The following is a 27,302-nucleotide window of genomic DNA, read 5'->3' on the forward strand; positions in this document are numbered from 1 at the left end:
GGCGAGAAAAGTTTATAATTGTAATTTCGATTGGTTTGGGTTGCCATTAATGAATTATGGCGTGTAATTATGATATTTTGTTAGCCACGATAGTCATGACCCGGAATTTGACATTCGATTTGTCAATGTGAGAGAAAACAATTGGACCACCAGTAGTTTAAAAGAGATTCATTGATGCTTCATTTTCTACACAATTTGTTGTCTCTTGACATACCAAAGTGTGTTAGGTGGTGTCATGACAAACTTGGGTGTGTTATGTGGTTTCATGACAAATTTGGGTGTATGGAAACTCATAAACCTTATGTTCATTTACTTCTTTTTATTTTCTTACTAATATGAGAGAAAAGAAAGAAAAGAAAAGATAAGGTTTTTAAAATTTTGCCTTGAGTAATTGAGTAAATTGCCGAAACGAAGGAAATCAAGGAATGAGATTTTGATTTCATTCCATGGTAACGAAAATTGCGGATCTTTATTTTAGTGGCAAGTAATGATGGTTGGAATTCCAAAGATTTTGGTTGGAACCTTGCTAATTGATTTGTCAATTTTAGTGGTTTGGTTTGACATTGTGATATTTACTTAGCCACTGACGATCACAGCTAGAATTGATGGGGAAGTCTATAATTATAATCTCGATGGGTTTGGTTACCACAATTTTGAATTGTCATTGTTGAATTGGTTATTGCGAACCAATTTAATAACGAGCACTTATCCTCGTGGCTATGTGATAAATAAAGTTTAGTATGTTTGGCCAATAGAGTGTAACCTATTTAAAATTTCTCTTTTAATTGATGAAATGTGAATGGTATTCTGAAGGTGCGAGTCACTTATTTATTATATTTGTAGTTGTACTTTGAGAAAAAAAAAACGATTGAAAGAAAGATTTAAAGGGCTTTAAATTTTTACTATGGGCAATTTAGTTAATCAGTAGAAATGGAAGGAACTATAGAATGAGAATTTATATTAGTGGTGTTGCGAATTTGGTTTTAATCTTCTTTCCATTAACCAGTGAGTGTGATTGGAAATTTCCAACGAATTTGGTTGAAATTTTTTATGTTTGGTTTGCCAATTATAAAGCTTTGGCTTGAAATTTTGAGATTTTACTAGGTTAATGGATGATTTAGAATTTTGATATTTAATTGGCCGAGAATAGTTATGGTTGTAAATTTAGAATAATTATGCTACCAATATCGAGTATTTTCTGATGTTGGTATCGTTAGTGATGGTAGCTAAAAATTTAGAAGAAGGATTGGGGTAATGGCTGTGTATAGCCAATGAAGGCCATGAAAAATTTTGGGTTACTGTGGATATTTATTTTGCCAATGGGTGTGGTTAGGATTTTTTATATGCATTTTGCCAATGAATGTGTTTGGGAATATGAGAATGTGAGTAATAATCATGATTATAATTCGATGTTTCACTTATTTTTGTAACTTGAATAAAATTGGAGACGGATGTTATAAGTTTATTTCACCATAAAAGAAATGGTGGAAGTAGTGTTAGTTCCTTCTTGTAACTTGACGGTTGAAATCTCGAGGACGAGATTTATTTTAACAAGGGGTGAATTAACACCTTGAAAAATTTAAAGATATGAATTAGATAATAGAATTATGAATATGTGGAGAATCGAAAATCAATCGATTTACTGTTATAAATATAGAATTGTGAAATTATTATAATTCACGTAATTGTATTATTGAGATTTTATATTAATTTTCAAGAAATTATATTAATTTATTTGAGATCAGTTTTAAATTAAACTGGTTACGAAGTAGAGGTTTGGAAGTTAATTATTTAAAATTCATAGACCATTCGAGGTCACAATTTATATTTTTGAATTGAGCTCGACATGAAATGGAGTTATAACAAATAAGTTATTAACGATTGAAGTTAGGGATAAAATGGTCATTTAATCAATTTCTGGAAGGCTCCAGATTTGCTGGAGCAAGGATCTGAGAAGCCACGTGTGTGGCTGTGATGGAAAAGGAAGGAGAGAAAGGGAGAGCCACGGGCTAATCAGAATGGGGGGGAAAATGAGTGAAAGGAGGGAGAGAAGGGGGGAAGAGGGTGTGGGTGTTTTCTCGACCAGACCCGGCGAGAAGGACCGACGTTCTTCATGGTGTTTCATGGCGAAATTGCCACCACCCATTACTTGGAAACACTTTCCCTACCTCCCCTCTCTCAATTCTACTAAAAAACATAAGGATTTTGGAGGTGGTTTGGGGACGAAACACCAGTGGGTGTTGTGGCCACCCTTGTTCGAATTCCACCAATTGTGAAATGTTTCCCTCCAATTACCACCATTACTAGACTTCCCCGAAGGCCTAGAACAAAGCCCAAACAACTGTAGGGGCGGCGGAGCATTGAAGGTGATGATTTGAGGTCACACATGTATAGGGTTTCCGGCGGGTTTGGGCCAAATTGGACCTGTCCTCAGGTATAAAGTTTGCTCTACTCTTTGAGATTTTCATTTCTGTAATTTTTGAGAATTTTTAAAAATAGTTGAATTTTCCGATGAGCCGGGGCGGCCGACCGCCACACTGGTGCGGCGGTGCACGGCCAAGGAGCCGACATTGTGTTTTTATACAAATTTCGTTATTCTAATTATGCTTTTGAGACCTAACTGATGTGGTTTGAATATTAATACAATTGTGGTATATGTTGGATTAAATGAATATATTTGGTTTTGGTTTAATTTTTGGAATTGTGAACTACGAATGGCTTGATCCCTATTTAGAGTACGTAGGCAGTCTAACAAGACGTTAGATGCAGCCATACAATAAATGAGATTCAATAAACGAGACAAAGCTTTGCTTGGGAAATTGAACTAAGTAAGGAGTTTAGAATTTTATTATAAAAGGAAATCTCATGTTTTGTATATATAAATTCTAGTTACAATTTGGAAATAAATCAAACAGGAAAATTGATTTAGGCCTATCATTGGAACTATTTCTCGAAAATAAATATTTCGGGGCCTAGGGCGTGACAAGCTTCCCTTCGACCGGTGTTGGAGTTTTCATGGAACTTATCAACGATTTTATCCCACAAAACCTTTCTATTTTGATTTGTGTCGACAGTACCATCTTTGCTAATAGAAATTCATGCTAAACATAAAGCAATATCTTTGTCAAAGGTTCAATTACGTCCTCTAACATGCTCTTTTGCCATCTTGAAAAATTTGGAAATGAGAAGAAATGGTAAAAAGAAAAATTGGAAGAATTGTACGAGAAAAGTGAGTTTTGTGTGAATGTTTGAACAAATACATTGGTATTTATAGAGTTTTTGGGTGAATTTTGAGTTAAATAATTTTTTAAAATTATTTTAGCCGTTGGATTCAATAATTATATAAATATAAAACAACAAAAAAAATTTGAACGTGAACCGTTGGATTAACCAACGGCCCTTTTAAAATCAGTCGTTGGATCGAAAATAGTAGCCCAACGGCTACCGACATGATGTGACAACCAGAGGACATACCTACGTGGGTGGGGTCCCGTTGGGCTGTCGTCTGGCGCATTGGGGCGAGTCGGGTTGGCGTCTAAGCTTCACACCCCATGGTGCACTCGCAGCGACTGGGGTCCACTCCAATTTGTGGGCTAAACTTGGGCTATTTTTTTGCCCTGAGATGAGTTTTAAGTTTTAGGTTAGTTTTAGGCCATGGCTTGGGTTTTTTTTTTTTTTTTTTTTTTGGGGGGGTGGTTATGGACAAGGACTGTCTGCCCTCCCACTTTCGGTGCCCTTCCGTGCCTTCCTGTTTTGTGTGGTCACGGTTAAGTCACGTCAACATTTTATATTATTTTTTTATAGAGATAATGAGACAAAAATAAATAGTAATATAAAATGTTGATTTGGCTTAACCGTGACAGGAGAGATCAAACAATCCTTGTCCATAGGTTATAGCCCAGGATTGAAGTGAGTCTAATAATAACACATCATTTAGTTTGTAAATTTAGTTTAAAATTTTGATCCTCTAAAATTACCCTTTCAAAAATTTCTCTGCTCAGTCGGAATACAAACTGAAAGCCCCTCACAGTTTTGGATTTGGACCTTGCGAAAAATCTTCGAACGGCGACGATGCAAGCCAAAACTTCTCAATCACATTCACCCGGTACTTCTCTTTTGATTGTCTTCTCTCTCGATCTCATTTTCTTTCCATTTACTCTTTTTCCCAGGTCCCCGCGCTGAGAATTCAGTACCAAAATATACATGGATGATCTCTTTCCTTTCCCTTTTTTCCCAACTCTATTTTCTCGGCAGCCAAACCGGGGTTAAATTAGTTTTGTACTTCTGTTTAATTACCCAAAGCTATTGATAATCTTGTTAAACATCGTAAATAACTTTGTAATTTCACTTATGAGTGAGAAAAACTTTGTTTTGGATTTTAATTTTCTAGGGCTTCTTTTAGCTGTAATATGATTTCCATCCTTCTTCCAGTGCAATGTATGTCATATTAGTATGTATTTAATGCTTATAATTGTTCTTTACGATTGTGGTAGCCGTCAGGATGGGTAGCTCTGAGAAGGTGCCAAATGGCTGCTTGACAACAGCCAGTGCTGGAGATGATACGCCATTCGATCTTTTACGCGATTTTTACGGTAAGCATTACAACTTATTGATTGCTCTTGTGCTAATTTAGATGCATATAGTGAATATTGTTTTTTTCGAACTTTCAGTCATGTGTTGGTTATGTGTGAAATATGGTTCCAATTATTAGCTAATGGTTCTGAGAGGCATTATATCAATCCATCGTTTTCGAAAACAAGTGCCAAGTGGAGTGAACTTTTATGAAATGCGAAAGCAGATGCCTTGCAATGTTGACCCTTGTAAAAAAACCAACCTCCCTGAAGCTATTGATCAAGTGAAAATGGAAAAGGCGAGCATAAACTGTGGTCTCCTTCGATTTCATCTCACAGAGTTTCTTTATATATTTTTTAACTAATGCTGCACTGGAAAATGATTATTTCTTCCAATTGTGTACCATACTATTGTGAGCAATTATTTGTATGAATATTTACAAGGAGAGAAGTTAGTTTCTTTGGCTTTGTTGTGAGCATTGCAGATGGTGTCATAGCTGGCGGTGCTGCTGGTGTTTTTGTAGAAGCAGCTTTATACCCTATTGACACAATAAAAACTCGATTACAGGCATGTAAGCTATACTGAATATCTTTCTTAATTATCTTCTGGGTTCTGTTTGGAATGTCTTGTAGGCGAAAGGAAATATTCATTCATATTATATATTTAGGTTGCTTGTCTTGAAAAGTGGAAGAATCAGTGCCTTCATTTATGAATTAATAGGGAGTCACTGTTAGGTGCTACCATGCTCATTTTGGCTAAATTGTCTGACATTTAAGTGACTAATTCCCACTACATGATGCCTTCATTTATATATTTATAGGGCGTCACTTCTAGGTGCTACTATGCTGATCTTTATTTGCTAAGTTATCTAATACGGGAGTGACTAATTCCCAACATATGTGGTTACATAGTCTTGGTCCATGTTCAATGACCTTCACGAGTATTACTTTGTATATGTTCTTAATCAACTGGCTCAGTATTTTTTGGGTCATAGTTATACTTTGCGCAACAAACTCTATATTATTACATATGGTTTCACAAATTTCCATTTGTAGAATGAATAGTGATTTTCTAGAATTGCGTAGTTCATTATCAAAAAGTGAACTATTGTGGCTTTTCATTAATGTAACTATCTGTGTATTTTTGGTTATGGAATGGTCTTCATTCCTACATAATACTTGCCTATTCTCTAAATCGTTATTTTTTCTTTCCTTGCATTCACTTTTAGGTTGCCCATGCTGGAGGGCAAATTATGTTGAAGGGTCTATATTCAGGATTGGCTGGAAACCTTGCTGGTGTCTTACCGTAAGTACATATTTTTCTTAAAAAGAAGAAAAAAAACTTGGGTAGGAAGTACAGTTCAATATCAGATAGATAGGCGTTTGCTGAAAATTTACATGCTGATTGCTTACTTTGGTGTTTTGCCTGTTCCATATGCCTTTGTGATCATTTATGTCAAACCTGACTTTTGGGCCTAAGCTGTCTGAAACGTTAACCAAGATATATTACGAAACCTTACATGCATTAGTATAGTGCATCCAATTTTCCCCATTTGAGGATGCATTTGAATTTGGAGACCAGCTGTTTTCGTTTTCTTTTGATACATAATTTATCTGACTTTAAAACCTATTGAAAAGTGTTTTTTTTTTTTTTTTTTTTAACAAAAGATATTATCACCTATTGAAAAGTGTTAAAACCATTCTTTCCTAACTTTAGTGAACAGTTATGATATTGTTTCCCTCTTTGCAGGGTACGTACTTGTATTTTTTATTTTATTTTTGTTTATTTCTCATTTTCAAGCATTTCCCTTTGAGAACTGTCTGTGTCCGGCAAATAGGTAATAAAGGGTTAGTCTAGTTTACATGTTTATGTAGTCCTATACTATAGCATTGCGTTTGGAACACGACTTGTGTCAAGTTTTTCTCAATCGGCACTACATAGGAATAGCATTGTAAATGGAAATGACTAGACATGAGGAGTTGGTGCAACTTCTGTCAAGATACATGATATCATTCTTGTAGTTTGAACAAGATCTCGTAGTTTTATCTGCAAACAAACAAGTATATTCTCCTTATGGGGAAAAGTGCATATGATGAAAGTACAAATATGTAGTTGTCTCTTGTTCCTTTGGAGTAACATGCAGATTTGGTCAATCTGTCATACATTCATAGTTATTTCCATTTCTCAGATTTGTTGAATTGCTTCAAAATTTCTTACTAAGTGTGTGAATCTTCACAGGGCCTCTGCCATATTTGTTGGTGTTTATGAACCTACAAAGCAGAAACTTCTGAACGCATTGCCAGAAAACCTTAGTGCTTTAGCTCATTTGGTATGTTACCCAATTTTGAATGCACATTAACTAACAATCCTTAATGCTAGGAAACATAAATTACTTCACAAAGGCCATTGTTATTTAAATAGGTATTAAGACTTCAATCAGACTGCAGGTGCCATTGCAGGTGCTGCTTCTTCTGTTGTACGAGTTCCAACAGAGGTAGTTAAGTTGTTTTGTTTCTGATTTCCATCAATTAGTTATTTGTTTCTTCCCCTTGTTACCATTTTGACTATTCCTAGGTTGTCAAGCAACGGATGCAAACCGCACAATTTTCCTCAGCCCCAGATGCTGTCCGTCTTATTCTTGCTAAGGAGGGTTTCAAAGGTCTTTACGCGGTATGTCACCCGTAGTGCTCTCCACTCTAAATTTCTCTGAGCCAAGTTTGAGTCTGAGGTTTCTCTTACTTAGTTTAAACTTTAACCTATAACAAATGTCCCGTCTTAGTTAACAACAAATCACTTATCTTGAAACAAAGGTCGTATGTTGTGTATACAACTTTTACAATCAACAGATTCGCTCATTATAGTATTTGCTTTTAGCTTGTGAAAAGGCTTTGGTTCTTATGCCTTGATGTCTTTGTGTGATTGCAGGGGTATGGATCATTCCTACTGCGAGATTTACCATTTGATGCTGTTCAGTTTTGCATCTACGAGCAGCTTCGAATAGGATTTAAACTAGCGGTAGGATAAGAGTATATTTATAATTGTTAATGGAGATGTTCAAGGAAATCTTGAACCGAGTTCAAATATGCTATTAGTTAAAAGCTAAACTCATTTTCTATACAAAAAATAGTAAGCTTTAGCTATGTTAACTCACCACTAGAAATCATTTGATTGCTACCCATAAAGTTTTTTGCAGCTTCATTTTTTTCCCTCAACATTTTGGTACCTGATCTGCATTGCAATACATGGGTTGTGTCTATGAGTGTGTGATTGAAAAACATGATTCAAGTCTAATTGCATTGTTTGGCCATGTAGTTTGGACTCGATTCCATTCTCGTCCCTAAAGTTTCAGTCTTTGCCATTTTATTTATTTCTTCTGCATTGGAATATACATGGATCTGTCACTGTGTGTCCTGGAAAAATGATTAGATTCTGGCTTCCCTGTAGGCACGAAGAGATCTGAAAGACCCTGAGGTTGCTTTAATTGGTGCTTTTGCTGGTAACATAACATCATACATTTTCTGACTTTAGATTGGGTTCTTTGGACTTTCTGCCCGCTATCTCTACTCTTCACCATGTAATTCCTATGGGATTTATACCTCTGTGTGTATGCATGAATGTTTGTATGCATTACTTTATACACATATCTATAATGTAGGCCTCACTCACCTTATCTGTTTTCTAGGAAGTCATTTTGGGTAGCTGTAGAGTCTTCCTTCAACTTACATAAAGACCATCTCACACAAACTCCTACCCTGAATGCCATTGTAATGATATGTTCTTCCTCTTAAATTCTGATGTATCACTTAATAAATTTAGTTTTATAAACAAGCTTTTGAAAATAGAAAGAACAAGAAAATTCTTAGTTAAGATGATATTTTGCGTGCCAACTTGTACTCTGTAATAAGTGCACCATAACCAGTCCACTCGTGCTTATTGGTACTTATGTAACTTGCATGTGTTTTAACAAATAGAAAAAGTAAGTTGCATGTGCTAGGTTGATCTTCTCATAATAATGCAGCGTTCAATGAAAAGCCTTTCAGTTTACTCTCTCTCTAACTTGCAGGTGCAATAACTGGAGCTATAACTACTCCTCTTGACGTGATAAAAACGAGATTAATGGTTCAGGTATTAATGTGCATTTCTGTTTTGAGATTGAATTAACTCTGTTTTGACTTTCCTTTCCACCGTGCCCTTTGCTTCTTAACTTTTTCAGGGATCAGGAAACCAGTACCAAGGAATTTGTGATTGTGTTGGGACCATAATGAGAGAAGAAGGAAGTCGTGCTTTTTGGAAGGTATAACAACTGACCATTCCTTGCTACTGAAATTTAACTTGATAATTGTCTTATTTTTTACTTTATTTTAATGAAGAACATCTCCGATTGAGATGTCAAAGTCAAATGTCTAGTTTTTGTTTAAAGGCTTCTGTGGCAAATTGACATAGATGCCAAATCAAGCTAGGAATCGGCGTCATTGCTGGAATGCAAGAAACATCTTTTGTGTCTGTTGGGAGTCACCGCTGTAGAAGTGGCTCCTCGGATTGAGAGGCTCTAAGAAATCTGATTTTCTAAGGGCTTTACATTGAAGACTTTTAACCAATGTCTCTCTTTTCAGTTCAGCATCCCCATAGATTTCCTATCTTTAATTCTAGGGTTATATTTGGAGTTTACTCTCCCTTCCCTCTTCTCATTATGCTTTCATTGCTTGTCGGATACATTATGTTTGTTTATTCGTTTCATAATAATTGGCAGACTAAGTGATTTCGGACTTCTTGATATTTTCTATGATCTTTGCGCATTGACAAGTAGACGGTTGGGATCATTGAACTGCGTTGATTGTTGGGCCCGCATGCAATTCCTTTCGATGAGAAACAAAAGGAACCCGTATTAAGCTTCTCTTGTGGTATTTGATGCAGGGTGTTGGACCACGAGTTTTGTGGATAGGTGTTGGGGGTTCAATATTTTTCGGTGTTCTTGAAAGGACAAAGCAAATGCTTGAGGGAAGGCGCCCCAGGCATCACAAGTCTTGACTCTTCCGAGCGGAACTGACTGTAGCAGATTCCATACAGAGTAGGGACTGAGTTGATAAGTAAGTCGCAGTTTGATGCCAACATTGGTGCTTGATGAGGGTCCGCATATCAACCATTCCACCACTATCAACCATTCAACTACCACTATCAAGCTTATCTACCCTATCAACCATTCCACCACCACCATCACAGTTTTTTAATCTTCATTACTTTTTTATTGTTGTGTTAAGCTTGTTTTTTCAGGAATAGTTTGGTATTGTTGCGCTCTTTAAAAAAATGGACAACTGTAAAATAAAGTTGTTGAATGTTTGGTTAACTTTTCTTCTTGTAAAAGTGCATTTAACAAAAAAAAAAAAAATGTCTTAAGTGTTTGGTAAACTATTATAAAAAATCGTTGTGAATATGCTAAATGACTAAAAATAATATAGTATTGAATGTGATATAATAATTGCCAAAGAGAATAATGCAAGAACAAATATTTGAGTTTTGTAAAATATGGTGGGTATATATTGTTATTCGAAAATTTCATTAATTGTGCACTATTCACTATGCTTTGAAAAAAAACACTTTTTGGAGAAGCATGGTAGACTTTGTTTTAGCTTTTTACTATTATTGGCAGCAATTTTAAAATAAAAACTTTTTTTACCAAACACATTTGATATTCCAAAACTTTTTAATAGCTGTTTTTTCTTTAAGCACAACCCCAAACTAGCCCTCGATGTTTACACTAAACGTCGTTGGGCGAAAAAATTACTATCAATCTCACCATCCATGATATTTCAACTTGAAACCTTTTATTTATATCTGAAGATGAATATCATTAAATCATAATACTAAATGACAAAGATAGCAGATTAGATATAGAAGAAATGTACAAAAAAAAAAGATGCATAAAAAGAAAACAAAAAACTATTTTATGTTGTACAAGTACTTTTTTCATATCTCAAGCATAAAATATATAAAAATTAAAAATTAAAAACTGAAAATAAAATAATTATTAGTAAAAAGGCTCAAAAAGTCTGATCAGGGAATTGAATCCTTGACCTAAGCTAAGAGCACGACTAGTGGTTAAGAGTTTAGTATTTAAATCCTGGAAAATACCAGCTTCAGAGGTTGGTGTGTGATTGATGTGAGATTTAAGAATTGATTACAATATTTATTTGTCATTTGTCAGCACGAGGGAAATACTTTATTCAACAAGATGATGCCATGAATGTTATTTTATTCTTGCTTTTATTTTCCGTGTCTAATTTAACAACTAAATGCGAGGAATATTTTCTCAAGACTTTTCTACTCCTAACTTTCGCTTAGGAAAAGTAGTTTGCGTGTAAAACAGAGGCATCGAAATTTTCTTGGTTCAAGGCAATTACCAACTTGTATCACTTTCCAAAATAGTAAAAATACTCAAACCTCAAATCAGTATACATACGGTTGGTGTCATCCACACGTCAATTTTTACTTTTTACACACTTTTCTTAATTTTCAATCGTCAAATTGAATAAATTAAAAAAGATTAATGAATAAAAACTGACAGAAGTGTATGAGAGGTAAAATGAACTATATATAAGACTGTTATGCGTGTAATTTATTCAAGAGCTAGGAGAGTAAGCATATATGGGTAAGGCACAATGCTCCTATGTTGTTATCCTAGCATGTTCTTTACTTGTTAATCTATTGGTGGTTTTTAATTCACTCTATACGGATGGAGAGTGGGCGCTGAGTTGGACCAAAAGAGCAGCAGAACAAGCTGAGCAGGTGGCAGCCATCTGTTGCTCAGGCCATGGAAGAGCCTACTTGGACGGCTTGGTTCTTGATGGAAAGGAACCTGTTTGTGAGTGCAATTCCTGCTACGGAGGCCCTGACTGCTCCGAGTTTACGACTGATTGTGCAGCAAATGCTGATAGGTTCTCTCTCTCTCTCTCTCTCTCTCTCTCTCCCCCCCCCCCCTCCACACCCCCCAAAAAAATATGGAGCGTGAACTTGAGCTCTGTGATTGTTTTTGTATAAAACATATATTTTCGGGTGTGCCTTTTCTGATTTACCATAATGTTTGATACGTAATGTTGTTTTTGCAGTGGGAATCCATATTTCTTGGAGCCATTTTGGATGCAGCATGCAGCTAAAAGCGCAATTCTAGTAGCTGGGTGGCATAGAATGGGGTATTCCTATCCTGATGAGTCTTACATATCAGCACAGCTCGAGGCGAGCATCCGTAAATTACATGCCGTTGTTGGAAATGCGGTCACCGAAGGAAAATATTTTGTTTTCGGAGCTGGCTCAACGCAACTTCTCAACGCTGCAGTTCATGCACTCGCTCCTGAGAATTCCTCCTCACCTGCAAGTGTTGTTGCTTCAATTCCTTACTACAAGGTTCGATCTCAATTACTTCTGAATTTGATGCAAGTCTTTTAAATTTTTCATTTCTATGGTACATAGAGGAGAAATATATATAAGAGAAATGAAGAAAACCGAATAGTGGGGAGGAAACATATCCTTTTATTAACGATAAGTTGGACTCGTAGTTTGATCTCGGTTTCAATCTGGTCGCTATAGCTTTAGTGGTTTCAATCAAACTCTCCTAGTTTCATGTTGGTTAAAAATTTTAGACTTCAGTTATGTTTAGTAACGGTGTAGTCATCTGAAAATCATATGTACAGTTTTACCGTCAAGAAAATTGAACGAACGAGTTGTAACTTTGAACTGAGTTGAAGCTAATAGTGAACTACAAGACCGAACTGAAAGTCAAGGTAAAAGTACAAGAGGATGAAGTTACTGCTACTTTACTTGTATTGTGACAAGTTTGAATTTGATGCATACAGCTTTACGAGACACAAACGGAGCTTTTCAGATCACTGGACTATCTGTTTGAAGGAGATGTATCATCATTGAAGAACATTTCAGATGCCGATCACGTTATTGAGTTTGTAACCTCACCAAACAATCCTGATGGGAAGCTGAATAAGGCAGTTCTTCATGGCCCCAATTTCTATGCAATCTATGATCGTGTCTATTACTGGCCGCATTTTACAGCGATTCCAACTTCAGTAGATGATGATCTCATGATTTTTTCACTTTCCAAGCTCACTGGCCATGCTGGTTCTCGATTTGGGTACGTACCTAAATTCATATGACATCATAAAATTACTAACAATTTTGTCGACAACTAGGAAGGGGAATATAAAGCCAAATTATCTGGAGACTACTCAATGCTACGGAGTGTTTTAAAAATTGCAAAAAGTTTGGGGACAAAGTGATACATTTTATCGTTAGATTTTTTTTGGGTAAAGTACAAAAAACTATCTCAAATATTGATCTCACGACACTTTCATACCTCATCTTTTTAAAATGACAATGTCATACATCATCTTACGAATTTATGTCAATGTCATACCTCTATCAGTTTTTATGTTAGTTTCTCTGTTAAGTGCTAATGTGGCTTGGTTTAAATAGTGACGTGGCTTAAATAAAGCCAAATTACCTGGAGACAAACTCAATGCTAGGAGTGTTTTAAAAATTGCAAAAAGTTTGGGGACAATGTGATACATTTTAAAACACAATCATTTTATCGTTATAGTTTTTTAGTAACACTATTTGCTCAAGGCTGAGAAATTTTCGTATTTCCTGTTTTTCGCTGATCGGAATTTTGACTGAGAAGCCAGATCCACACCAAAGAACCCGTTATTCAAACTTCAGGCTTAGTTAAAAGTTGATGAACCAATTAATTAAAGAAGCTCAGTTCAGTAACGACATATTGCTTGGCATGTTTGCACTTGCGCATGCAGATGGGCAGTGATAAAGAATGAGTCTGTGTATCAAAGAATGGCGGAGTATATGAGTACAAGCAGCATGGGTGTTTCTCGAGATGCTCAGCTAAGAGCTTTGAAGCTTATCGATGTAGCTCTTGAAACTGGAGGCAGGGAAATCTTCGAATTCGGATACACCACCATGAAGGACCGCTGGGAAAAATTGACCAACACCCTATCTGTTTCCAACCGATTTTCTCTACAGAAAATTGCACCCCAATATTGCACTTATTTTCAGAAAATTAGAGGACCCTCACCAGGTAACATCTTCACTATTTATACAGTTTTATACCGTGATTTAATAACAAAGAGTAGAAACTGTCAAGAACTAATGACGCCGGGCAGAAATCTGCAAGCACCATAGAATTTTTGTTAAAAGTATATGAGATATGTACTGTGCAAATGGTGAAAATAAGAGCGCACTAACAAATTGAAAAGGTAGGTTCAAAACTTATACGATTTTCATGTTACATTGGCAGCTTATGCATGGGTGAAGTGCGAGAGGGAAGAAGATGAAGATTGCTACAAAGTCCTGGAAGAAGCAAAAGTTAATGGGCGTAGCGGTAGCGAGTTTGCAGCTGAAAACCGCTATGTCCGTCTCAGCCTAATAAGGACCCAAGATGACTTTGATGTATTAATTCAGCGACTAAGCGAGTTGGTCTTGGAAGAAAGACAACAACCGAGCTATGCAATTGCAAACAATGTGTTAGACCTCAATAAGCCATTGGTGAACACCTTAAGGAGGGGTCTTCTCAGTTGATCACTTTTACGTTCCTCCACATTCTCTATGGATCACTTTTGCGCCTCACATTTCACTGCTAATGACACTTGGGTCATTTATTTAAGAAATTGATATTATTCGAACTTAACCACATATATAGTCCAACAGGTGTCAAATTTTATCATAAAAGACCTCAATGTCGTTAGCATTAAAACCATTCATTGAGTTATTCTTTAATGTAATGACCAGGAACAAAACTCAAATAATTTTTAGGGTTTAGGACATTTCCCCTGATAGAGAAGTAGACAGATTAGTGGGCAATCTATACAAGTAACCCGACGACGACCTATCACCTCACATTCAGTGGCAGATCTAGGATTTTAACTTAGGATGGTTCCAATATAAAAGCTCCAAAAATAAAAAAAATAGACGAAAACATCATTGAACAAATAAATGGCAAACTACAATTTTCATTCATAATCTTTGTTCTAAACAAGATAGAAATACTAAATTTGTCCACGACGGGATATAATACATGTGTCATGATAGTTTCATTGTCAATACAAGAAAAAAACATCTTTATAAACAACTAAGTTATCTTTCTCAATATAAACAAATATGTATGAACTAAAAACCCCTGACTGTAAGTAACGAATCAACAATAAATATGTATGAACACTAAAATAAATATGAAATCATCATTTGCAAGATTCACTGTTCGGCCCCTTTGTTTTTAATTAGTGTTCTTTAAAGCAAAAAAAAAAACCTAATTCTAACAATAAATCTGTATCAACTAATACTAAAAATAAGTAAGAACTTAACACTAAATTAGAAAACTTAAAGAAATGTGGGAGCAGAGACGGAAGTTGAACTATTCTATAAAAGATGGTGATTGGCGAGTGAGTCTGACTATTCTATAAAGAATAAAAGATGGTGACTGGTCAGGCTCTATCACGTGAAGGTGAGGAGTTTTTAAAATTTTTAATAACTTGGTTCAAAACGACGTCGTTTTGGCCAAAGTTATTTAAAAAAAAAAAGTAGTTTTCTTTTTTCTCCTTCTGTTTTGCACAGCGTGCAGCAGCCACTGCTGTTATTCTCCACCACTGCACAATTTTGGGTGGTCCTCGAAGATTCTCATAATCATTTATTCAAGCTTGCGGGTGATCCAAGGACCATTCTGATTCCTTAATAGATCCATCAAACTAAATCAATGCATCTTTTTCAAACTAAATCAATGTGCCGCCGGTCATCATCACATCAAGGAGGAATCTTTCTTTCGTTTGGTACAAATGAAATCAATTATTGCTGTTCATTACGTGAGGTATTACGTAAGTTTACGAAAATATTAAGGAGACTATTTTTTTTAACCATATCAGTGTCACCTTATTGAATATAAACTTGTATTGAATATAAACTTGTACAGAAGTCCCTCTTAAACTTGAGAGAGGATTTCGGAAATCCTCCAATCACAACCGTTTATCGTATATTGTGCGGTTAAAAATTATCGTAAATTTTTTTTATTTAAAATTTATAAACAGTACCTAACGAAAACTGACCACACGATGTATATTGAATGAATATGATTAAAGAATCCTCAAATCCTCACAAAGAGGATTCTCATATTCGTTAAACTTAACAACACCTAAAACAACATCTAATCATCTCTTAGACTATGTCCAATCCTTAGTTTAAACTCACCAAAGTCATTTGCAATCAGTGGGCCAAAATGACCCATGGGAAAAATAAATGGTTGGGACCGAGCTTTGCAACTTTGTACGCCACTCATCATGAGCCAACGACTCTTTCAGCCATCCAATAACTACAATTAATGGGCCATTGGTTCATCTAAGGTTATCCCCAACCAAAGGGTCTAGAGGGCCAAAAGGCCGAAAATAGTTCGAAAACCGTCTCCAACAGAGAGCTAGGTCAGAGGGCTCGTGAGCCCCATGGAATCTGAATTGGCCAAAGGGCCAACCGGCTGGCCCAATCCAACCAACCAGTCAACCCTAGGCTGGTCCATAAATTCTAGCGTTTCTGTCGGATATAACCGACAGGAATATATTTATTAAATATATTCTTGTCGGTTATATTCGACAGGAATTCTAGGCCAAATTTCAAATGCAACAGCTAGCCGTTATTTTTGAAATTTTTTTTTTTACACAATTTTTTTCCTATAACCTGTATTTTTTTTTCTATAACTTCCTATAACTTCTAATTTACAAAATTTGTTTTATATTTTTTCTAAATTATATTTTTTTTCCTATAACTTCTATTTTACAAAAATTTGTTTCATATATTTTTAAAATTCTATGTTTTTTCCTATAACTTCCTAAGCCATTATACAACATTAAATTAAATTAAGTAACACGAAACAACATTAAACAATATGAAACAACATTAAATAACATTAACCAACATAAAAATTATACACTATAAAAATAAAAAAAAGTATTTAACAACATGAAACTTAAACAGCATTTTTAAAAATTCAAATCCAACGGCTAGCTGACGTCACTTAGCCGTTGGATTTGAATTTAAGTTGTAGTTTTTAAATAATAAATTATGTTTGGCCCTATGGCTCTTTGGCTCTTGGTTGGAGACGGTTTTTTGTGACAGGCTAAACGATGCCCTATGGCCCTTTAGGCCCTCGGTTGGAGATGAAGGCAAATATGGTCATGTACTGTTCATTAAAATATTAATATCTTGGAGGGCCAGAGGCTAAAACGAGCCTCTAGCCAGCCTTTGGTTGAAGATGGCCTAACTGTCCAGCTTATAAAAAAAATATTTATAATGTATTAAATCGAGCTGCTATGATTGAATATGAGCATATTTGACGGTAAAAAAAAAAAAAAAAAAAAAAAATTGATTACCTAAATTTAAATCTAAGGGCAAGAACAATTAAAAAAATATTTAACTCAAATTTCACCCCAAAAACTCTATAATATCTATGTATTTATTTTCAAACATCCACACAAAATCTAACGGCTAAATGATCATGTTAGAGGACCTAATCGGTCAAGTGATGATGATATTGCTTTGTGCTTGGCATGAACATTCTTAGATTAAATGTTGATAAAATTAAATTAGGATAGGTCAATTTTCTTTTGTAATCCTCATGGTTAGATCTCACTTTTAATGTGTCACACAAATCATGCAGAAGATCTCCAGCAACACAAATCAAGATAAATTAGAAGAAGAAAGACAATCAAGTTAATGGGATTTCAGTTATTCGATGACCGTGTCTACTGCATTGGGGCTGATGTATCCAAAGTGGTAATCGGACATAGCCATGGCGGAATCGCCATTAACACTAGAGTTTACGGCTTGAGAAGGTTTTGAAAACCCTAGCAATAATCAGCGACTTGAAATAAGTTTATTTTTCTTGAATACCGGCCTATTCGTATCATTAGTTTGTGGTTTCTCATTCTCAATGTTGATCGATAAGCATTGTTCACTGCAACTTCAGCTCACCGAGCTGGTCAATGTCTTGTTGATTTCATCTCAATCTCACCAAAATCATATACAAAGACTAACATGGCCTCAGAGCTCGGTTAGATTCGAATCAAGGGGTATGAATCTGTGATTTGAATGCACCAACAGCTGCAGTGGAAGACATTGCTTGGGAGTTGGGAGTGGCACAGAAAACTTGGTCACTTGAACTTCCGGAGTCTACAAATGTTGGTGGACAAAGAAATGGTAATTGGATTACCAAAGCTGAAACAAGCACATAGAGTATGTGAAGGATGTGCGGTTGAAAACCATCACAGAAAAGCCTTCAGTGGAGAGATGATTCGGAAAGCACGCCATCCATCGGAGTCGATACGCTCAAATACACTCAAATGTGTGTGGTCCTGTGCAGGTCACAACACTAAGTGGAAATAGGCACTTCTTGACGTTATAAATGATTGTATAAGAATGTGTTAGTTGCTTTTCTTGAAGCAAAAGTCAGAGGTGTTTGCTGTCTTCAAAAGATTTAAAGCAATAGTTGAGCTTCGGAGAGGGCACCAGATTTACAATTATATGTAGTGACAGAGTTATAGCCGGTGACCACAACGGCACTTTCTTGGGTGGTGCTTCCCGGTACTCACCCACCTTTGATGACAAGCACAGCCGGTGCTAACGTGCCTGAAATTTGCTCGAGCCAAGGGCTTCAACTGGACAATAAAAAACACATTGAATGGAAAAGATGCACAAATTTGATCTGGACCTAAATGATTAAGTTAAGTAGTCTTTTTGCTACGCGAGGAAATGGAAAATACATCCAAACAATACAAAGTTATCATCCACAGATATCAGTTGATCTGGACCTTGATGTTGCTCAAGTGCTGTACACGTATTCTTTTCCGTCTTCACTGTTGCATTGTTCGTTATCATCCCCGTTCCTTTCTACGTAGGGAATGAGGCTTAATTTTGACTCTCACAGAAAGAAAAACTCCGTATGACAAGTTAAGTCGATCCTTACGCCACAATTGGCCTTTTTGGTCCTACTAACTGCCTTTGTTTTAATCGGCTAAATGTCCTCCTCTTGTATAAAAACAAAAGGAACCCTACAATAACAATCAAAAGCAGGTAGACTTCGAAGGGGATTCCCCAAATGATGCCCATACTGCCCCAGCTGCAATCACAGGCACTTCGAACTTGGATTCCTCTGGTATTGACTACAGGATCGAGAACAAAATCTACATTCGTCGCGCCTGCTTCTTCCAACCAGATACATGTCGTCTTTGATTTATACCCAGGCGCAGTAGCTGTAACTGCACGTAACCAGTAAATCCAACAAAATATTCAGGCATCAAAAGCCATCTAAAGATGAGAAATCGGTACCATAATAGAATTAGAACTATGAGCATACATCCATAAAGCATTCGTTTCCAAAATTCTTCGACAGATCTATTGTCAAGGACTCAAGATACAGATTGTATCTCATGTTCCCCCTTCATAAGAAACTAAGTTCAATTACCATAAAATCCGGTAGCTGCAATTACACCAGGAATAAGAAGAGCAGAAAAAGAGAACCTTCACGTCACATCCTCTCATTTCATGCCCTCAATAAACAATCCACTACTCTCTAGATCTAGGCCAAGTTTGTTGGAAAGAGAAAGTATTTCATGTTCAATGCCATGATAGATATAACGATTTCCATATGACAGTACATGAAAAAGTGTACAACCTATGGAAATGTGGTCTATATTCTATAAAATGATACCAGTAGTTTTAATTCTCAAATTGCAATCATAATTTCTCTTTTTAATATTTAAAGCATCCAGCTCGGTATGAAAACGGATGTAATCTGTAAATACCTTCATATCTTCCAGCAGGGGAAAGCAAGCGATGGTAATCCGCAATTGCTCTGCTAGCTTGAATCTGTCAGGTCAAATAGATGAGCCATTGGTTTACATGTAGTCCTCTTCAGCTTATCAAGTAATGTACAAAAGCTAACTGACCAAAAAAGTATAACAAACTATGACGTAAACCAAAAGGCGTAGCAAAAATAAGCGACATTCCAATGCTTATCCAATTTTCTTTAATTTTGAAATGTACTGATCGAACAGATCATTTTGTCATTTATTTCTATCATTTACTCTACTAATCATACGGCTAGAAAATATCCCAACAACACTTTAGGCTACTCAACAGCTGTTTTGATCTACTACTCAATTCAATTCTAAAACTTCAGTCCAATTTCACATCTCAAATTGAAGCCATATTGTACAATCATAATATGAAAAACAAATTATCCCTCAATTTGAAGAATAAAATGAAAGTTCATCAATATACCGTGGAATTTATCCCTTTGATTGCAATAAATCCAGGCAACGGCCTCCCACCATCTGATGAAAAGATCCTTCCACGTACTCCTATCTAAAGAGTACAAGAGTGTAGTTAACGATATCACACCCATCTAAAATTAAAATTTTGAAAAATCTGAAATGGCCTCATGGGAGAATTTTCGCTCTTATTCTCAAATGTTCCACATAGAGAAAAGCACCATGGAATCAAACAACAGACCACAAGCTAAAATAATAAAAATTCTGTTCCTGTTGTAACATACCTTGACTACGGTTGCAACGAGATTAAGCATGCTCATTTTGTTGTATTCCCAAAGAGTGAGAAGCTGCATGTTTATATGCATAAAAGACAACACATCAAATGGTTAAATGATAGTAAGTTAAAACGAACAGGAAATAATTTCCTGGGCAAATAAAAGTCACTTGTGCCAATTAATCATTAAAAAATGAACCCAACATAGGACAGGCTGGCAACAACATCCGTGAATCTTCCTAACTAAATAGATATAAACTACCAAAATTTCGATATAACAAATCAACTAAAACATGTAAACAAGCAAGAAGGCAATAAAACCTACTGTGGACAAGCTTATGTTAATAGGAAAAAAGAAACAGACAGAATATAACGATTAACTAACATTGTGCCTCGTGTATAGGTCAGGAACAAAGAACATAACATGATATTAGAATAGTATCAAAACTTGAAGCAAGGACAAAATCAAAATAATCAGCCATGTTAGGATACTGAGTAACCCAACTTTCTTAACCAATAGAAAAAAGGGCACAACAATCAATTTGGAGATTAGCATGCTTACACTCCAGTAGAGTATTTTTCCTAGGATATTCACAAAGGAGACACTGACACAGTTGATGAAGCTTCTCTTTAAACAGACATCAAAATATATCCCTGCCTAAAACCCTTCAATGAGGTGAAATTTAGATTGCGAATAGACACTCTCGTGTTTTGAAGGGAGTGATGTGAGGCTATTAACTCTGAAAATGTAAACCCACACTGATAAGATTGCTAGATCCCCTCCAATGATATTTTAAGTCACTTTGAAGTGTCCAGTTCATCAGATATCATGCCTAAGACAAATAAACAAAAAATAAAGGCTCCTGCTCAAGTAATCTGAGCTATGTTTGAGGACGAGCGTTTCTGTTAATGCATGCTTAATAGATTTGCATTCTATTTTTAATGGAGCATGAACAAGGTTAAAGACTTTGTTCTTACTTATCTTCGACCTCTTGCCCCACGGAAACTTATCTTTTCAGTTCTTAACAAGAACAGCCAGGTACCATGCAAAGTTCCATCCCCGCTGCCCTAAGGTCCATTGGACCTATGGCTACACCAAGGGTGTAACCATATCCCCATACATGATAAACTTTGCTAAAATAGTCATTTATATCAAGGTTGCAAACACACGCCCTAACTGATGCCTAACCTCATTAGCAGTAGGCCATTTGTTATCACTAATCTCCAACGTTAATTCGAAACAGCCACCATTTATGTAGTTCCAGTCTTGCATGCCTCCATATACAGGGTACCTACAACAGGTGCAAGAAGCAATTGATGAATATCAAACAAAAAGAAAATACATAAAATTGTAATGTTTCAAGCCATCATACCAGAATGCTCCATTTGTAATCCCTCCCTCAAATTCCTTGCTCAATGACATATTGTAGTGAGAGCGACTATACACACTTGCTAAGAACCGGAATGTCTCGTCGTCCGGACATGCATAATAATCTCTCCTGTAGTTTAATTTAGATCAAAAGGCAAGGGCATGTGCAAAATAAAAAGTAAGGCGCTTTAGCATAAATTCTGGGAGAATGCTATTCTAAGTTGCACATTTGTTAGGCATCATTTGAAAATTCATAAATTATATTAGTAGTCGGCAATGTTCATAACATTATAGTAACACTTTAAGACCTAATATTCACATCACCATGCTTGTTTCACACTATAAAAGAAACATTTAAAACACCTAATACATTTGGCATCATACGTAAAATTGAATAATAATCAAAATCTACACTCTAACAAACACACGCTGAGGCCAATGTACAGCCAAAAGAAGCTTAATGGAAAGGAATACTTGAAGACAAATGTTCGTGGACAAATGTCCAACAAATAAATCGTTTGCATTTTCCTTTGCTGTCAAAGATGTTCCAAGAGAGCTAAAGGTTGACAGGTTTTCCCATTAAGAGGACAAGATTTCAAGCTTTTAAAAGACAAAAGGAAAACAAAGAACAGGAAATACACAATAGCATATTAAGAAAGCAAGACCATACTATCAAGATAACAATCAGCAAATGCAGAACTTTAATGCTAGTAAAATGATTACCTTTTATCCTGAGTGCCATCCCATGGATAATTTGCAACAAGGGCACCCTGTGAACAACAAAAGAATTGGTAATGACTAATTGCGCCACATCTGGATCAAAGAATCCATTAGCTAAGATTGAGAACCACCTGTTGGAATTAAACCCTATGAACATTATGTATTTTTTGAATTAACCGATTTGGATGAGCGAAAAAAATGAATGTGGATGAAGGATAAGGAGCTATATTAGATCTGTTATACAAATTTTGGATGGATCAATTTACAAATTCCTTTCTTCCTAGAAGTCTTCCAATAACCAAATTTAAAACAAACACTTCATAGGTAGCATGCTCCAAAGTACAAGCTGACAAGCACTAATGCAGCGGCTTTGTGTTTGGTAAATACTATATGTCATATTGATTAAGCTAATGTCTTCCTTGTCTCAGAAGAGAGAAGTCGTTCAGGCATTCTCTGTATCCTTAAATATTCTCCATAAGTTTGACACCAAATGTATTTACCAGCATGCAGATCTCAATTATGGCAAAGAGTTATAACTGATTGTTTTTGCAAGCTACTGACAGTAAGCAGGAAATTTTAATTGGCTGCTCAAACAACTTCATGATAAGGGCACAGCTATACTTATGGAATAAACTAAAAGAACGGATCATAGCAGGAAAAACACAATGTATTACCCCATGCAAGCTGGCAGATGCAGTAAATTGTATCTCTCTCAACCACTTCATTATTGCTCTTGTTTCAGGTTGTCTCCAATCCTCATCATCATTGACCGGAAAGAACTATCATTCATGTCAATGTCTCTTATTGTTGAAAATTGGCCAATGACTTTACTGATCATTGTTAAGGCCATAATATAAATAAATACTAAACAAAAGATGCTTCAGACATCCCACTATATAGAGGTTGTAATTTGGAATCTACAGTGAATATCAATCGCGAGGTTTAAATCCTATTCAACTAACAGGAAGTGGAATCTCATAATAATAATGATAGTACAGCCCATTTGCAAGCATTTATTCAACAAAGATATCCATCAAATTCATATGGCATAAAATTATACCCAAATTAATTATTTCTATTGGCATTTAAGATTTTAACCTTAGGTCTCGCTAACAATATTTTACTTCCATTGCATCTTATTTCTTTCCTTGGCCACAAGTCATTGACTCTTCCTATTGATGATGGAAACTAAATCTTGTCACTCAGAAAGTACCTGGTCTGGAAAATCTCGATTTAGGTCAACATTATTTGCATTACCCCGCCTCCTTAATGAAAACCCATCAGGATTCATAGACGGCAGCAAATGAAGATGCACATTGTCCACAATCGATGTTGCCTGCAGTGACCAGTGGACGTTTGAGAGTACGTTAAATGTTGTACAACTGCAACCATGCAGAACTAATATTTGTGACACGAATAACAAATAACTACTTTAAAATAGGTTTATATGATATTATCATGCAAAAATTGAGTTAACACTGATCACTTTAGTTTTATACTCAAATGAAACTTGGAGAATCAAAAGGGTTCAATAACAAGGACTAGGAAAATATAGAAAGAAAACAAACGACATATACATGCTCAGCAGCATAAAAGATGCAACGTTAATCCAGAAGGTCAGAGGAAGAGATGGATGCACATGTCTTGCAAAAAGGATTTCTTTGTTCCACCTGATTAAGATTTACGCTAATTTGGCATGATATCAATTATTTTTTCATAAGATACTTAGGTAAATGATGGTTCTTCTAAGGGGTTCAACAGATAAAAGTTTAAAACCCCAATGTTGTAAGCTCTAAAGCACAAAAGTGAAGGCAACGTTCATCTTTCCATTTTCTACAGTCCACTAAAAAACACACATCACAATTGAAGTGTAAAAAATTCACAAATGACTTGCAAATAGAGGAATATAGAAACTTCCAGAAGTTGTCTGAAAATATTTTTTCTTTTTTTCTGTTAGCAAGTCTGAAAATACTTTATTCACGAAGCAGATATGTCAAAACAGGAACATATAGATGAAAATAAGAGCAATGTGGGATAACACTCAACACAGGAAAAGACAAAACGAAAGAATGAAGTAATTTGCCGTAAATTACAAAGACATGTAGGGTATATAACATGAAAGAGTTACAGAACAATAATTAGACAAACACTTGCAATAAAAGGAAAGAAAAATACCAAAGGATCTTTCAAATAGTTGTCACATATCCAATTTGCAAGTAGAATTAGAAGCTCCCGGCCTACAGGTTCATCTCCGTGCACATTTCCAATGTACTGCAGCACCCAGCATATTTATCAAAAAATGTTAAAAAAGCACTTGAAATTGCATAAATGAGTAACAAGCGATTTACATTAAAGAACAAACGAAAGCTTTCAAGTAGCACACCAAATACAAAAATACTACACAGTCACTGTACGAAAACACTCAAAAAACTGAAAACCGGGTAGTGAGTAAAACTTTTTCTACAAAAATTGAATTCAAGATTTCAGTTTTCAACAGTAAACACGAAATGTGGCAGGTGGAAAATGAAAGGGTAACAACAAAAAAATATTAATAATGTATTATTAGTTGCAGTAGAAGAATTCAGAAACATTGAACTTTAAGGAAGAGAAGAGGGAAAACAAATTATCCAATTGCATGTGATCTTTTGGCATGTACTTATAAATTATAATCTTTGTCCTATTACCGCTTCTCAGATTCATTATAAGTTTCTTGTGGTCGTAAGTGGCTCATAACAGCTTCCTTCATTTGTTTCCATGCAAGATCAGAGAAAAGGTAACAAAAAGTGTGACTAAAACTGCCCTCAAAACACATTCAATTGATAGTCTCTCCTTCCTCGGGGACAAGTAACATAATTCAACTAGTGGAATGAATTTATAAAGAGCTCAGATGGATACCAGAATCAACTCAATTCGGTGGTAAACAGGTACCTAAACCTTCTGGATTCAAAGGTGCAATACCAGAGAGTCAGAGACATAAATTTATTGCACTATTTTAACTTCCACCGCTAAGCAATCAATTTAAACTTCCTATTACTGAAGTTTCTGACCCTTATTCAGCATTATTGTTGCAAAAAGATTTCAGGTACTGGTGTCTGCATCCTTATTACACAGCTTTATGGTTAAATTCAGTTCCAAACAGCTGCAAGGACTAATTTTTGCTAATCTTGACAGCATCACAACAAGTTCCTGTTCTTTTGAATAGTAACTTTTTCTGGGTTATGGATAAACACACTATCAACGAGCATTGTTCCAAAAAAAAATTGATTGTAGGTAGGAAAGAATAAAACTTCAGGATTCAAAAGTTTTTACCAAATAGCACAGCTTGGATAATTTGGATAAATTAATATTCAAAAATAAAAAATTGTTTTGTTTGAGCTTTTGAATGTAACAGAACATTCACCTTAAATGCAGGTTCAGGCTCTTCCTCCCCAGGCTTATCAGAAATTTCTATTGCCCACTACAAGCAATAATAAATCAAACATTACAAACTTCATAAGATGTGAGTCAAGATGTTATTCTAATAAATAAAACCAAAGCGATCGAAAGCAAAGAGGAAACTTCAGTGAAACGATTACCAGAGGAACCCCATTCACACTCTTCCCAATACTGATAATCCATTCGAAAAATCCCTCAACAGGAGAATAGAAAGATAAATCAGCATAATCATCGTGAGCTGCCTAAACAAAAATTCTACAATAAAATCTAGCATTTATCCAACTAAAACTACTACTAACAAATATCATTGTTTTATTCATATACCAAAAAGTGGTAAAATTTTAATCTGGTACATGTTAAAAAATGCACAAGTCCAAGTAATCACCTGTAAACCCTAGAAATGTTACTGCATCTTCGGCCGAACACCTTAATGGCCCGTTCCAGGTCAGAGTTAGTCATGTACCCTTGAGCTACGTCAACACTGTCGCAAATTTTTTCACATTTTCAATAAACACATACGTATATCAAATTAGATTACATAATTCATGTCAAGCTACTAAACTTCAACTTTAGAGATAAATACCGCTTCTGAGACTCCTTATCTTCAAACAATTGCCTTCCAGAACCACCGCGAGGATCAAATTCGATAACTATCAACATTTAACTTACAATTAGCTAAATTCTTAATGCTAAGCTAGTTTCCTTTTTAAGTAACGCCAATCCACCAAAACAGAAAGAAAAAAAATGTATAAAAGCAATAGGCATGATAATCTGTCTTACATAATTAACTACCGTTTGGTTCCTGGGAAATCAAAGGAAAATTTCCAATTTACTTCTTGTTCTTGTAATCTCAGTTTTTCAACTTCCAAAAACAACCAAAAAATTAAATTTACACAGATGCATATACACATAGACATAAAAATGCATACAGATATACATATATATATATATATATATATATAACACAGATGAGGAGATGGGAGGGACCTGGGGGGTAGGAACTGTGAAGGCCGCCTCTAGCAGTGGCAGTACGAAGAAAAGAGGAGAAGCTGAGAGAGAGGAAGAGGATGGAAAGAGCAAGCTTCATTATGTGATCTTTGGGGTTGACGATGGTGGCGATGGAGCTCCAGCATCGGATTCTGGAAGCGGTTGTTGGAGCTCGGAAGGAGTTGAAGAAGAAGAAAATCGTAAAGACGAAGATCGGAGATGGTGGATCTCGCGGGAAAATGGGCTACAAATTCCAATGGAAGCAAAGTAACGGGGACTTCGAGATATGGGTTGCAAATGGATCTCGGCCCATTTTTCAAACAACTTGTCTTTGGGCCTAAATTAGCCATACAAACCTAGCCAGATCAAACCAAATTTAATAGTTTAATCTTGTTGATATGGAGAATGTCACTAAACTATATTACAAAATGACAAAGTTGATTTTGGAAATGGTTGTCTATTACCTAGGGAATTTACTAGTTGTCGAATGTAATATCTAAATTTTCTCATATGTTTACTAAGACATAAGAAATCCGAAAAAGTGTTAGTTTTTCTTAAAATTCGTTATCAAATACCTAAAAAACAAGAACCGTATCAAATAGGGGGGCTAGTTGATCCGATTTTC

The 27,302-nt window shown here is 35.7% G+C and overlaps 3 protein-coding genes across 4 annotated transcripts; 2 read left to right on the plus strand and 1 right to left on the minus strand.

Annotated features, from left to right (window-relative positions):
- Positions 1-3,948: 3,948 nt before the first annotated feature.
- LOC103927898 (S-adenosylmethionine carrier 1, chloroplastic/mitochondrial-like) lies at positions 3,949-9,926 on the plus strand. The gene is made up of 12 exons (XM_009336871.3): positions 3,949-4,105; positions 4,494-4,592; positions 5,057-5,139; positions 5,801-5,877; positions 6,811-6,901; positions 7,013-7,066; positions 7,147-7,242; positions 7,498-7,587; positions 8,017-8,068; positions 8,636-8,697; positions 8,786-8,866; positions 9,487-9,926. The coding sequence occupies exons 1-12, from the start codon at positions 4,072-4,074 to the stop codon at positions 9,598-9,600; spliced, it is 933 nt and encodes a 310-aa protein (XP_009335146.1). The 5' UTR covers positions 3,949-4,071; the 3' UTR covers positions 9,601-9,926.
- Positions 9,927-11,190: 1,264 nt separating this feature from the next.
- Positions 11,191-14,341, plus strand: LOC103927897 (tryptophan aminotransferase-related protein 4). Its single transcript, XM_009336870.3, has 5 exons — positions 11,191-11,504; positions 11,676-11,970; positions 12,420-12,709; positions 13,383-13,663; positions 13,883-14,341. Exons 1-5 carry the CDS (start codon positions 11,215-11,217, stop codon positions 14,161-14,163), a joined length of 1,437 nt encoding a protein of 478 aa, XP_009335145.1. The 5' UTR covers positions 11,191-11,214; the 3' UTR covers positions 14,164-14,341.
- A 3,961-nt stretch (positions 14,342-18,302) lies between these two features.
- Positions 18,303-26,854, minus strand: LOC103927896 (carboxypeptidase SOL1). 2 transcript variants are annotated; one of them, XM_048568751.1, is made up of 15 exons: positions 26,678-26,854; positions 26,274-26,340; positions 26,076-26,171; positions 25,831-25,861; positions 25,656-25,712; positions 24,431-24,526; positions 23,469-23,591; positions 22,930-23,034; positions 22,259-22,305; positions 21,540-21,665; positions 21,356-21,458; positions 20,177-20,239; positions 19,903-19,986; positions 19,425-19,488; positions 18,303-18,878 (listed from the first exon to the last, which is right to left on the minus strand). In XM_048568751.1, the coding sequence occupies exons 1-15, from the start codon at positions 26,775-26,777 to the stop codon at positions 18,583-18,585; spliced, it is 1,458 nt and encodes a 485-aa protein (XP_048424708.1). In that variant the 5' UTR covers positions 26,778-26,854; the 3' UTR covers positions 18,303-18,582. The 2 variants fall into 2 exon arrangements, with proteins under 2 accessions (XP_048424708.1, XP_048424709.1); XM_048568752.1 differs by lacking the exon at positions 26,274-26,340 and having other exon boundaries at positions 26,678-26,815.
- Between the last annotated feature and the right edge of the window lie 448 nt (positions 26,855-27,302).

Source organism: the organism of the source record quoted next, unplaced genomic scaffold (assembly GCF_019419815.1).
Source record: "Pyrus x bretschneideri cultivar Hongxiangsu unplaced genomic scaffold, Pyrus_bretschneideri_v1 Contig49, whole genome shotgun sequence".
Taxonomy (NCBI): domain Eukaryota; kingdom Viridiplantae; phylum Streptophyta; class Magnoliopsida; order Rosales; family Rosaceae; genus Pyrus; species Pyrus x bretschneideri.

What these genes read in the sequence shown, in the direction of transcription:
- LOC103927898 (XM_009336871.3), top strand. Translation starts at nt 4,072, where the DNA reads ATGCAAGCCAAAACTTCTCAATCACATTCACCCG. An exon ending in TTGTACGAGTTCCAACAGAG is followed by an intron (nt 7,067 to 7,146) that starts GTAGTTAAGTTG and finishes GACTATTCCTAG; the next exon opens with GTTGTCAAGCAACGGATGCA. An exon ending in GTTTCAAAGGTCTTTACGCG is followed by an intron (nt 7,243 to 7,497) that starts GTATGTCACCCG and finishes GTGTGATTGCAG; the next exon opens with GGGTATGGATCATTCCTACT.
- LOC103927897 (XM_009336870.3), top strand. Translation starts at nt 11,215, where the DNA reads ATGGGTAAGGCACAATGCTCCTATGTTGTTATCCTAGCATGTTCTTTA. An exon ending in CTTCAATTCCTTACTACAAG is followed by an intron (nt 11,971 to 12,419) that starts GTTCGATCTCAA and finishes TGATGCATACAG; the next exon opens with CTTTACGAGACACAAACGGA. An exon ending in AATTAGAGGACCCTCACCAG is followed by an intron (nt 13,664 to 13,882) that starts GTAACATCTTCA and finishes TTACATTGGCAG; the next exon opens with CTTATGCATGGGTGAAGTGC.
- LOC103927896 (XM_048568751.1), bottom strand. Translation starts at nt 26,777, where the DNA reads ATGAAGCTTGCTCTTTCCATCCTCTTCCTCTCTCTCAGCTTCTCCTCT. An exon ending in GATAAGGAGTCTCAGAAGCG is followed by an intron (nt 26,172 to 26,273) that starts GTATTTATCTCT and finishes AATTTGCGACAG; the next exon opens with TGTTGACGTAGCTCAAGGGT. An exon ending in CCCTGCTGGAAGATATGAAG is followed by an intron (nt 18,879 to 19,424) that starts GTATTTACAGAT and finishes GGTTACGTGCAG; the next exon opens with TTACAGCTACTGCGCCTGGG.